An 11,806-nucleotide genomic window follows, 5' to 3' on the forward strand; every position below is an offset into this window, starting at 1 on the left:
TTACAAGGCGATTTGATGGCTTTTGTAGCAACTCTTGGCACGTTCAAGGACGAACGTGTGTTTAAGTTGGGGAGGATGTAACGATCCGACCGGTCGTTTTGAGCATTTGCACTTCGCTCGGTAGTTTGCGGGCATGAGTAGCTCCGTATGATGTATTATGACTTGTGTGAATCGTCGGTTTTGGTTTTCAGGATATTCAAAACTGATTTGGAAGAATGATTCTCAACTAGGAAGCTTTAATATGGAAGAGCTGACAAAGTTTGACTTTTTTGTATTTTACCTCGGATTGGAGTTTTGTTGGTTCCGTTAGCTCCGTTGGGTGATCTTGGACTTAGGTTTTGGACTTAGGAGCGTGTCCGGATCGTGATTTGGAGGTCCGTAGTTGAATTTGGCCTGAAATGGCGAAAGTTGGATTTTTGGAAAGTTTGACCGGGACTGGACTTTTTAATATCGGATTCGAATTGTGGTTCGGGAATTGGAATAGCCTCGTTATGTCATTTGGGACTTGTGTGCAAAATTTAGGTTCATTCCGAGTTGATTCGCTATGTTTCGGCACGAGTTTTGGAAGTTGAAAGGTTTAAAGTTCATTAAGTTTGATTTGAGATGTGATTCGCGTTTCGATGTTGTTATGTATGATTTGAGGCCTCGAGTAGGTCCGTATTATATTATGGGACTTGTTTGGGATAGTTGGACGGGGTTCTGAGTGGTCTGGATGAGTTTCGGACGAGGCTCAGATTATTTTCATTTCATGTTGAATTGCTGAGGCAGCTGGTTCTGGTGTGAGCGCACCTGCAGAGTTATGGGCGCAGGTGCGGAGCCGCAAAGTGACAGAAGAGTCGCAAGCGTGGAAGTGCAACCGGTAGAAGGTCTCCGCAAATGCGAGAATGGGCCGCACTTGCGGAAGCGCGGAAGCGGTGCTTAAGAGCGCAAGAGCGAAGTATGGCGCAGGTGCGATGGTAGAGCCACACTTGCGGGCGCGCATGTGCGAAGTATTGTTCCGCAGAAGCAATGGCTGCTGTGTTTGTTTGTTCGCAGAAGCGAAGTTTGGGCCGCATGTGCGTGTCTTCAGAAGCGGAAATTTGGTTCGCAAATGCAATATTTGCTAGGCAAAAGCTATAAAATCGAGGTTTTGGTTCTTTTATCATATTTTGAGATGTGAGACTCGGATTGAGGCGATTTTTGGAGCAATTTTCATCACAAGGATTGGGATAAGTATTCTGCACTTGGTTTTGATTTTATTGCATGAATCTATCTTCATTTTTGGCAATTGGTTGATGGATTTTAAAGAGAAATTGGGGTTTTAGCCAAAAGTTTCATAGAGTGGGTTATTGAGTTTTGAACATCGATTCGGAGTCGGATTTGAGTGAAGCTAGTATAGTTGGACTCGTAATTGAATGGGTTGTCGGATTTTGTATGTTTTGTCAGTTCCGAGGCACGGGCCCGGGTGTGACTTTTGGCCAGTTTTGGTTTTGATCAAGGATTCGACCTTTATCATTTGGAATTGATTCCTTGGACTTTATTTGATGTATTTGAGTTGCTTTTGGCTAGTTTTGAGCCGTTCAGAGGTCGATACACGCGGGATGCCATCTTTGGAGCATCATTTGGCTTGCTCGGTATTGGATTTGGCTTGTTCGAGGTAAGTAACACTTCTAAACTTGGTGATGAGGGTATGAAACCCCGAATCACGTGCTATGTGTTTGGTGTTGAGGTGACGCACATGCCAGGTGATGGGCGTGTTGGCGTGCACCGTGTAAGTTGTGACTCTGTTATTCCTGTGGTATAGTATAGCTACCTTATCTTATCTGTAACCATAAAATCTTTACGTACTAGAGCTATTGAGATGTGATCCATGTTGCAAACCATGTCTAGGCTTCATGCTTATTCTGTTGGGATCCCTGAGGTCATATTGCTGTTGAATTACTTGTTTAATATGAAATTTCATACTCAGTCATGTTCATTCATTTCATATCATATCTCAGTCTCTGTTGCTATTTATTGACATATCATATCATCATTTGGGATAGTTTCATGTCATTGTGAGCCCGAGAGACTGGAGAGATTGATGACTGAGTGAGGTCGAGGGCTTGATTGTGATGATATTGATACTATAGCACGTGAGTTGTCTGTGTGAATTCTGATATTGATACTATAGCATGTGAGTTGTCCGTGCGGATTCTGATATTGATACTATAGCAAGTGAGTTGTCCGTGCGGATTATAACGCTTGGGCTGAAGGAGCCCCTCCGAAGTCTGTACACACCCCCAGTGAGCGCGGTTGATTTATATTGAGAGATGTATCTTCCCTTGACATGGATCTTGTCTGAAGCATTTATATTTGGGGATGGATCTTCCCCGGGTTGGATTGCCCTTATGCATTACTGAGTGAATGACTGGCCGTTGCTATGTATATATTCGGGATGGATCTTCCCTGGGTTGGATTGGCCATATACAGTACTGAGTGATTGAGCATGTCGAGTGATTGAGCATGATGAGTGGAAAGTGTGAGACAGAGAGATTGAGTACTCTGAGTATGTGAGTACATGAGTTCAACTTTGAGATACATTGCATTGACATGCACACATGACATACAGGCATAGAGATGCATTTTTTCTCATGTTGTACTATATCACGTCATTCATGACTTCTCACACAAATTGACATATGGGCATAGAGATGTATTTTACACTTGCTATCTAGAAATAAAATGAAACATTTTATTTATTGTTGAAATGATTTTTGGGAAATATTACAGTTTTTCAAACTTACTCATATTTTCGACGATTTAGGTAAAGGATTTGGGTTTTCACTGATATACTTGAAAAGCAGAAATATTTTTTGGGAAACTATGAATAAGCTGAGCATTTTATCTCTGAATTACTTCTTTTATTACTTGCTTTACGTTGTTATGAACTGCTGTTGGCTATTGTTGTTGGACCTCACCTTTGTTCCAGCTCGTCACTACTTTCAACCTAAGGTTAGATTTGTTACTTATTGAGTACATGAGGTCGGTTGTACTCATACTACACTTCTGCACCTTGCGTGCAAATGTTGGCTGTTGATGTTACTGTGATCCACGGGAGCTAGAATTGAAGATGTACCTGCGTTTCGGTAGTAGCTTCCTCTTGTTCTTGGTAGCTTTAGAATTATTAATCTGTTTACGTGTTATTCGGACATATGATGTATTTTTGTTTCACATCAGCGTTGTAAATTCTAATCTTAGAAGCTCATGATTTGTACTACCAGTCCTTGTGAAATGTATAAGATTCAGATATTTTCCTTTACTTATTTGTCGTATTAAATTTCATTAGAATTTGATAGAGGTTAATTGGCTTGCCTAGCGGGTTGGGTTAGGTGCCATCACGACTAGTTGGATTTTGGATCGTGACATACCCGAAAGTAGAGTATACGATACTTATTCCAGGAACTCGAGTTAGAAAAGTTTTTGATACTTATCGAGTACTATGACGGTGTACTTAGTCCTTGCGGGACCCTCTCTAGAGTCCCTCTCTACTTTACGTATTTCTAGATGAGGTGTGGCACGTGATGAATAGATAGGACTAGGATGATTCTCTTTCCAAAGTACATCATAAGGCACCACCTCTATTATGTGGTAGCTGTCATGACCCAAGGGTTTTTTCTATTCTTTGTTATAGAGGTTCAATACATAGTTGTATCGAGTTGTAACTATGAGATTGTACATGACATACAAGAAAGGATATTTAATTTATTTTAATTTGAATATTCTTATTAGGAAAAATACATGACGACCCCATTAAACTTGTCCAAAAAATAAGTTTGAACATTTAAACTAAAGTACCTCTAACGGCTGATATGAAAGAAAAAGGAAATAAAATGAAAGCGCGTAAAATTTTAAAAAAAGTGGGCCCGCTGATAATTTTTAACCCCCCTTCCCAACCCTTCGTCCTTCTTCTCCCCCCTCCCTTCGTCCTTCTTCTCCATTCATCGTTCTCCTCGTGTATCTATGGATGAGAATAATGAGTAAGGAAAAAAATAATAGTGTATCTATGGATGAGAATTAGATGAAAAAAATATAATTAAGAGGAATTTAATAATTAATTAGAGATTTATTAGTGTATTAAATAATGAGTAAGGAAAAAAATGTGACGAAAACAAACGAAAAGGTTAAAAAATTAAATTTGAGATAATGTCTAACGTGGCGCTGACATGGCTCTAATGTGGTGCTGATATGGCAATGATGTGGTGCGTGTGTAAAGCACATCGTGAGACTGGTATTATAGTGTTAAGGTGTTATTTAATCACTCCGAACAAGAATAGGGGGTTAAAAGAACACCGGTTTAGTTTAAGTGTTCAAACCTTGGACAAGTTAAATGGCTCTTTATGTATTTTGCCATCTTATTAAAATGCTTTATGTATGGTTTCAATTTTGATAACGTTTAATGTTTTGATTCGAAAATATATTTGGTTTTCAAATGGCTTCTATGGATAATTTGGCTTTCATGCATAAGGTTAGGGTATTTCACATGGTTTATCTCGCTCGAAATTTCACATGGTTTATTTCACATTATACGTTATCAAAACTTTGATAACGTTTAATTTTTTGATTCGAAAATATATTTGGTGTGTAGACTGCTGGTCATGTGGATTTGGCTGGGTCATGATATTATTTGTATGAAATGCTAGTCAGATTGCAATTTGTGGTTAATAAAATGGAATTTTTACCTCCTATAGTAAAGGTTGATACCTTATTTATTCTAAATAAATACCCTTTAAAAAAATTATATTCCATACCTACCTTTTGATTTTTATAGCCAAATATCTATTTATGGTTACCTCCTACCCTTAAGCCATAAAATACTCTTTGTATTATTTTTCTCTCTTATTTTTCTCTCTCATTCTATATTTTGTTTGTCCACGTCTCTTTCTTTGCGGTATTATTCTACAGTTATGGGCTCTAAGTAATCTATCCACATTGATTGGTTTTGATAGAGTAGGCAGTCGACCAAATATTGGATGTTTTCCGGGTATTCAAGTCCAGTTGATTCTACAGAATTCGGCGATGCTTCGCTATGGTGGTTATTCTCTTCCTTAGATCATTAACTTTCGCTAGCCTATGTCTGCCTTTTGATTGGGTAAGGAGTCGTCTTCTATCCACTGACCTCTGTAATTCTGCATCGACTTTTGAGAGTTTTGAATCAGAATCGCAGCCCTCTCGATGAAACGACATTAGGCTTGTTCTTGAACAAAGACGACGGAGTTTGGGACTGAGCAACTTTAAGATTCTGCTACCTTTTTTTTAAGTGTATTTCAATGTATTTCGATGTATTTCGTTGTATTCATTGTCTTTTTTTTCATTGTATTTCAGTATATCTCGGTTGTATTCCATATATTTGATCATTGTATTCACTGTCTCGCTATATTCCATTAATGTATTCATATATTTTTTTAATTAATATAATTTATGTATTCAAATGTATTATAATTTCTCTTAAGATTGCTATATTTTTGGGGTGTTTTTCGGTTGAGAATCTTTTTTATAACTGGAAATACAAAATTTGTGTGTTATAATTGAGTTTGTTGAGTTATATTAGGAGTCTATTATGTTAAATGATTCACTTTCCGTTTAAAAACAGTGTAATCCCATGTTTCACGCCGTGAATACAGTCGAATACAATAATCTGTCCAGCTGTAATCCCATGTTTCACGCCATGAATACAGTCGAATACAACAACTGATTAGCTGGACTTCCCTGATTCACGCCTATTGTTGCTACTGTATTCATGAATAAGTGGCTTAAATACATCTAATACATCTTATAACAACAGAAAACGTATCTACAATCCGTAATATAGCAAATGGTATCTATAGATAGCTAATTACCCCTAAAAGATAGTGCTTTATGAAAATTTCTCCAATAAAATTAACTTGATTGTGCTAACATGATCCCAATTACAATACTCAGTGTGAGGCCTTCTAATCGTTGAGAACAAGCACATTGGTTTCTTCAAGCGGATGAGATCGGCCGAGTAGCTGTCTTTTGCATGATATTCCTTGCGCCCTGAGAAGGAACCTCCACTTGGATTCATTTCAAGTCTCGAGTTTTCGTTTATAATTCTCGTATATGAAGTTCGAGCTTTCGTGTCTCTGTATATGGACAACGCTGGTGTTCCGAGCAACGAGTCTTCTTCTTGCGTAGAAGAACGCAACTGTAGCAAAGACCGAGAGTTGGAATGATTATAAAATGCTTACCGGGTTTGATTCGGTCAGTTCCAAGTGGTCCATTGGTGCCTGTACCTTTCTAGGCTCATGGTTATGAATGTAACCGACACCGACCGATCAATCTCCTGTCATTGTTGTCTCGTGCATGAAGGGTGTAGTATGGCCCCTATCCTTTCTTTCTACTGTTCATTTCAGCCCGGCACTTGTGCTTGTGTTTGTAGCAGGCTTCCTCACAGTAGTTGAATTTCGGGCAAACTGGTCCAAATACTACTATCATAAAAAAAGAATTTGTATAGGATTGGACTAACATAGTCGTGTTCAAAATTCAGCAAGCATTCGTTGTACATAATGTTGTGAATCCAGCAGGCATTCGTAATTCGTTATACATAACGTTGTGTTTCTGAAATAGCATCTACATATCAATTATCCATGTGGGATATCTTTGTACATTCATCTCTCTTATGCAGAGAAGCAGAATTTTTGCTGCTAAGATGCCTCGATAACAGATGAAATTACAAATTTATAAGATTTAAGTTATATGCGCCGTTTTTAAATAATTTGGTTATTTGCCATTTGTTGTGTAGGTTATCAATCAATGGTTATTAAATGGAGTTATTTGCATGAAATTATTTTTTAAGTGACATGATTGTATAATTTAACCTACTATAGCAGGTTTAAATTCATTCTCCATGTAATCAAAGAAAAGGAGGTACAAGATGGATTAAAAAGAAACAAAATATCTTTGACACACAAGAAGCAAGATGGAGACTATCTTAAACAACAAAAGAAGCTCTATTTTTGCAAGGCAACAATTAGAACTAATGCAAACTGCTATTATCCTTATATACAGAAAACTAAGAACCAAAAATGCAAGCCACTGAATGTGTAATATACAGAGTATATTACTATTAGAGCTCACAAAGAAGTTGCTGGGGAATGTGAATCTCGCCGAAGATGACTAGAGCAAAGCCTCTATCAGATCATTTACAATAAGCTTACATTAAAGTTAACATGGGGAACTTAATAAGCGTGGCGTGTCATTCAAGCAGCATTTCTTGTTGTGGCTTCCGCGCTTAGAAACCAAAGAAGTTCTTCTTTTTCTTCTTCTTCTCAATGTAGGCTAAGAGCTCCTCTTGACGAGCAAGAGCTTTCTCGAGTGCCTGCCAATAAAAATATGAGAAGTGGATAAATTAATGTTATGTGAAACTAGTGAATTGATTGATCAAGAGAAGAATATAATACCATCTTGGTTGCACAAAGCTCTTGTTCCAATTTATCAACATGACTCATGACATTGTTGAGCATTTCCTCTTTCTCAGGTGGTAAGGCACTAGGCTTGTTGCTAAGAGTAATGACCTTCTCCTCGAGCTCTCCCATCCGTTTCATCATGCTGAAGTACTCATTATTCGAGATGGCAGGTCCATTCAACCGATGTTCTTGAGCTTGTGGTTTAACCATGTCAACGGCCTTTAGGGAACCTGACAAGAGGGTCGAATCCGTAAGCTTTCTTGGCATATTGCGTGTCATTCGGACCATTGTCACGACCCCCATCACGAATGTCATCACTCCAGTGAAAAGGTGGTTGCTAAATCCTTCGGGTGACTTAGAAATATCGTGCATGGGTAAGAAATCTGAAGCTGAAAACAGGGCAAGTAAAAGCTAATACTACAAAATGAAGCAGGATATTGAAAGTAAAAGCATCTTGTCAATTGAACATCTGATGTACAATAAGGGAATAACTCTGTACCTTTTGCAATGGCATAGTTGTCGGCTTTTGTAGCTTTAGGCATAGTTTCATCTATTGCTTTGTCCACCACAGGGATGTACTTATCAGAATCATATGTGCTAGGGAGGTTTTTCTTTACTTCAACCTACAAATACATTTCCATTTTATTCTATTTCGGACATACTGATAGAACAAAGAAAATCCATTTTATTTCTCTCAAACTTCGTCGATACACATGGTAGCGAAGCTTAAGTTCATTTCATGAAAAATTGAAGTATAAAATTTGGTGCATTCTAATATTTGATGGATGAAGAAGAAACTTACTTCCTCGTGGACGGTGGAGAGCTGCGTATGAGATGCATGATCCCTTTGGACTTTGGAAGAGGCAGTTCTCATTTTAATGGAATTGCTCTTCTTTGCTTCCTGCAACATCTACGAAAGTTATTGTTGATCCGATATATTTAGTCACTTCATTGCTTTATGAAGAATAAAAAACAACGAGAGGCACCTTCGGATTGGCATTGCCATCCTCGGAAATTGTTTTCTCATCAACTGTTGGACTGGCACTTTTCTTTGAGCATTTATGCATGCCACTTTGAACCATCTGGCATCAAATTAATCACATCTTATGCGTGTCAATGGAAAAAGGTAATTCAGAAATATTACAAGGTTTAAAGGTATTGAACACTAAAACTTTGAAACTACAGATATGAAATTAACCTTCATTATTTCTGGATCATTCCACGGGCCTTTATCAGAAAGCATACATCCTCCTTTTTCAGCACAAGTACATGTACCACCTAAGAATTCTGGAAGTTCACTGAGACAAGGTAGTGACAAACAAGTCGTTTTAGGCGCTATCAAATAGATAAAGTCGTTGTCTCGTATTATTTTTGGACTAGAATCAAAGTCACATATCCTCGGGACATTTAGCTGGAGGTATGGTGAGGAAAGTGGAAGAGAATATTTAAATTCACCTGTATTTACCTGGCATCAATTATTTCAAGCAATTTGCTCTGGTACTTGTTACCAAGAACCTAAAAGAAACGAGCCATGAATTTGTTATTCCAATGAAAAGATTTAAACAGTCCATTTAAGATGCAAAGATGAATGTGGGCTTACGTTGATCTTTGCAGTCGTCTTGGGGTCAAGGAATGACTTGACAGAGTTCCACAAAAGCCTGAATCCAGAACCAGCATTGATGATATACATACGACACAAGCTCTAAACAGTGAATAAAATATTCAAGTAAGCGACAGGAACGTGAAATAATTTCTCAAAATTAACTAATGGCCAGCAAGAATCAAGTACCTCAGGATAATTGTTACCATCCACACCTTGGATGCATTGAAGGAGATCCCTTGCTGATTTGTTGAAATTCTTAAGTCCCTGAGGCATGATATATGTAAATACACATTCCTTTTTTCGCACCTTTACTTGTTACGAAGAAATCATTGGAAACAAACAATTGCAGCAATCACATTCTAAGGCAAAGCAGACGGATATTCTCACTTTATTTTAAAAGCGCAACGTACCACTCCTTGTACATCCAAAATAGTTGTGCTTGTATCAATATGCTTTTTGGCTGCAATGGAGCAAGCTGGCAATTTGTCGTTGAAAGTCCTCTCGAACTCTTGCACGTGGTACTTGAGATAACGGTCCATTGTTGTGACTTGCAAGAGCTTGGTAGAATCTACTTGACCAATTCTTTCGATATATACTGGTCTTCCATCTTTGTCAACTCCGTGATGCCCTTGAGGATAGTACTTGACGACCTCCTCCTTTTCCTTGAACTCAAAGTCCTAAGGAAGATGTTACAAAAGGTGAATTAGACCTTAAATCAAATTAGAATTGTGGTTTTTTCCCTGTCAAACCCGATATGGCGTTTTCAAAAGTACCTCCATGATAGTGTCTGCACCAAATTCCTTCCTCCAATTAAGCATATCAGACCACATCTGCTTTGTTTTCTCTAAATCAAATCTTCTGGCCTTCAAAAACCTGTATCATCATTCAAAATGTAGCAACACAAATACTTGTCATCAAGCATTGTACTAGGAAAAATCACTACGCATCATGAAATTGTAACCATGATTATATAAGGCAAAGACTTTTGTTACCTTAGCATCATATGATAATCATCATGTTTAGCAGGAAGTAATTCCTCCAGGATTAGTGCTTGACGGAAGGCATCAACTGCCTTTGATTCCTCCGCGTCATGTTCATCCTCGAAGACAACAGACATGACTCTACTGTTTCTCCGGCCAGTTTTTTTAAGAGACTGTCTGAATTTGTTGGAGGCATTAAGTGCCTTTTTCTTGAATGACCCAAGCCTTGGCTTCCTCTCCTCCTCAGTATTTTCAATATCAATATTTTCCATACCTGTAAAATTAGAAAACGGATGTATAGGACGTAGATTTCACACATCCAAATGATAAAAAGAGAGACGCAGAAACGATTGTGTTTTTCATAGGATTTTTCGTGACACGTGTCTTCCCACATTTATTATCACTTCCGATACCAACAGGGGCAATTACCATGTTACTTATCAATCAAAACTTTAATACAACCTTTTCCGATCCCCATGGAGGGGGTCTTATAGCAAAGATGTTGGTGATTTGATATATTCTAAAACCAAGATATAAATTTTCATCAATTCTAGAGTAAGTTTTAAACTATAGCTTCATGTAAATATTCTGCATCAACTACATTTAGAGATAATAAATAAGGGAAATAGAACTTACTTGGCGTGACTGGTCTTTCAAGAGGTCCTGACATTTTGCCACTCATGATTGCGGGTCAATAAAATTTGTGACAATTTATAAAATTTACTCTGTTGCTGAATGCCTACACCTATTAAAACGAAGTGAAATCAGAGAAGAACAAACTTCAACGCACCAACAGAAACAAAGATTTCATGCATATTCGACAATAGTTGAGATCCGTTGAAATGAGTAATCAAAAAAAGCCAAACAAGATTGAAGCAAACGAGCAATAAATGGGAAACATACACAATAAATTCAAGACAATGTGATCGTATATCAAGAAACTTTACACCATGAAATGCTAGAAATGGCAAATTTCAATTGAAAAGATAAACATCAAAAGTCCATTCAAGCCTATTTTATTTTAATATTGGAAAGTAATTTATACTTTTAGGTATTTTATTACAATGAAGATGTATCATAATATAACAACCTACCTACCGTAACTTTTCTCCTTTATCGAGACGTAGAACTAACTATGGGGAGCTCACATTAGTGAGTTCACATAGGTGGTGGAGTTTTGGGTAAGCAAGATGGAATTGATAGGGTGAAAAACAAAAGAAAAGTGTAGTAATTTACCAGTGACAATAAAAATGGCAGGGACAATAAGAAAATATGGAGAAGTTTTCTCTTAAATTACCTAATTAACTACTATGCTCGAAACAAACGGGGGTCCTTAACTAAGTGAATGGACAAGCTGTAAAATTTGTTTAGGAATAATATCCACCATTAGTAATCGGATTTGGAGTGATAAGCAAATTACTGGCCCTCTGTTCTTGGAACCAACTACCAAACCGTGTCTCATGCATATAACCAACATTTCTAGTACATTTATTTATTTTTTATTTTCCCAGTTATAAATAAATGCCATTGCGCTTTTACTCCATGTACATTCTAAACGCTAGCAGTATTTTGAATTTTCACGACTATACTTTACATATTACTTGTGAAGCATTAAAATGTGTTATTTGGCACACACGAGATTATTACGTAAGAATTTGCTCTCTTTGTTGGGATTCAGAATACGAGAATGAAAATATTCCATTTTTTTTCGTTTTAATTCAGGCATCAGTTTTATTATTTTTTAAAAGTAAACTTACATTAAAAACTTTATAAATAAA

At 37.4% G+C, this 11,806-nt stretch overlaps 1 protein-coding gene across 5 annotated transcripts; it reads right to left on the reverse strand.

The window, feature by feature from the left end:
• On the reverse strand, positions 6,867-11,322 carry LOC109223592 (phosphatidylinositol/phosphatidylcholine transfer protein SFH12-like). Of its 5 annotated transcripts, none has more exons than XM_019387967.1 (14): positions 11,265-11,322; positions 10,665-10,773; positions 10,041-10,302; positions 9,822-9,921; positions 9,459-9,725; positions 9,235-9,312; positions 9,046-9,147; positions 8,911-8,960; positions 8,644-8,743; positions 8,432-8,527; positions 8,248-8,346; positions 7,945-8,068; positions 7,440-7,834; positions 6,867-7,357 (listed from the first exon to the last, which is right to left on the reverse strand). In XM_019387967.1, exons 2-14 carry the CDS (start codon positions 10,708-10,710, stop codon positions 7,271-7,273), a joined length of 1,806 nt encoding a protein of 601 aa, XP_019243512.1. In that variant the 5' UTR covers positions 10,711-10,773; positions 11,265-11,322; the 3' UTR covers positions 6,867-7,270. The 5 variants fall into 5 exon arrangements, with proteins under 5 accessions (XP_019243512.1, XP_019243514.1, XP_019243513.1 ...); XM_019387969.1 differs by having other exon boundaries at positions 7,440-7,675; positions 11,127-11,280; XM_019387968.1 differs by having other exon boundaries at positions 7,440-7,828; positions 11,127-11,280.

This window comes from Nicotiana attenuata, chromosome 3 (genome assembly GCF_001879085.1).
Source record: "Nicotiana attenuata strain UT chromosome 3, NIATTr2, whole genome shotgun sequence".
NCBI lineage: Eukaryota > Viridiplantae > Streptophyta > Magnoliopsida > Solanales > Solanaceae > Nicotiana > Nicotiana attenuata.

Excerpts from the sequence above, each read along its gene's own strand:
- LOC109223592 (XM_019387967.1), bottom strand. The coding sequence starts at position 10,710 with ATGAGTGGCAAAATGTCAGGACCTCTTGAAAGACCAGTCACGCCAA. Across the intron at positions 9,726-9,821 it reads GTGCAGACACTATCATGGAG|GACTTTGAGTTCAAGGAAAA; the intron begins GTACTTTTGAAA and ends CATCTTCCTTAG. Across the intron at positions 8,961-9,045 it reads AGACGACTGCAAAGATCAAC|GTTCTTGGTAACAAGTACCA; the intron begins GTAAGCCCACAT and ends CGTTTCTTTTAG.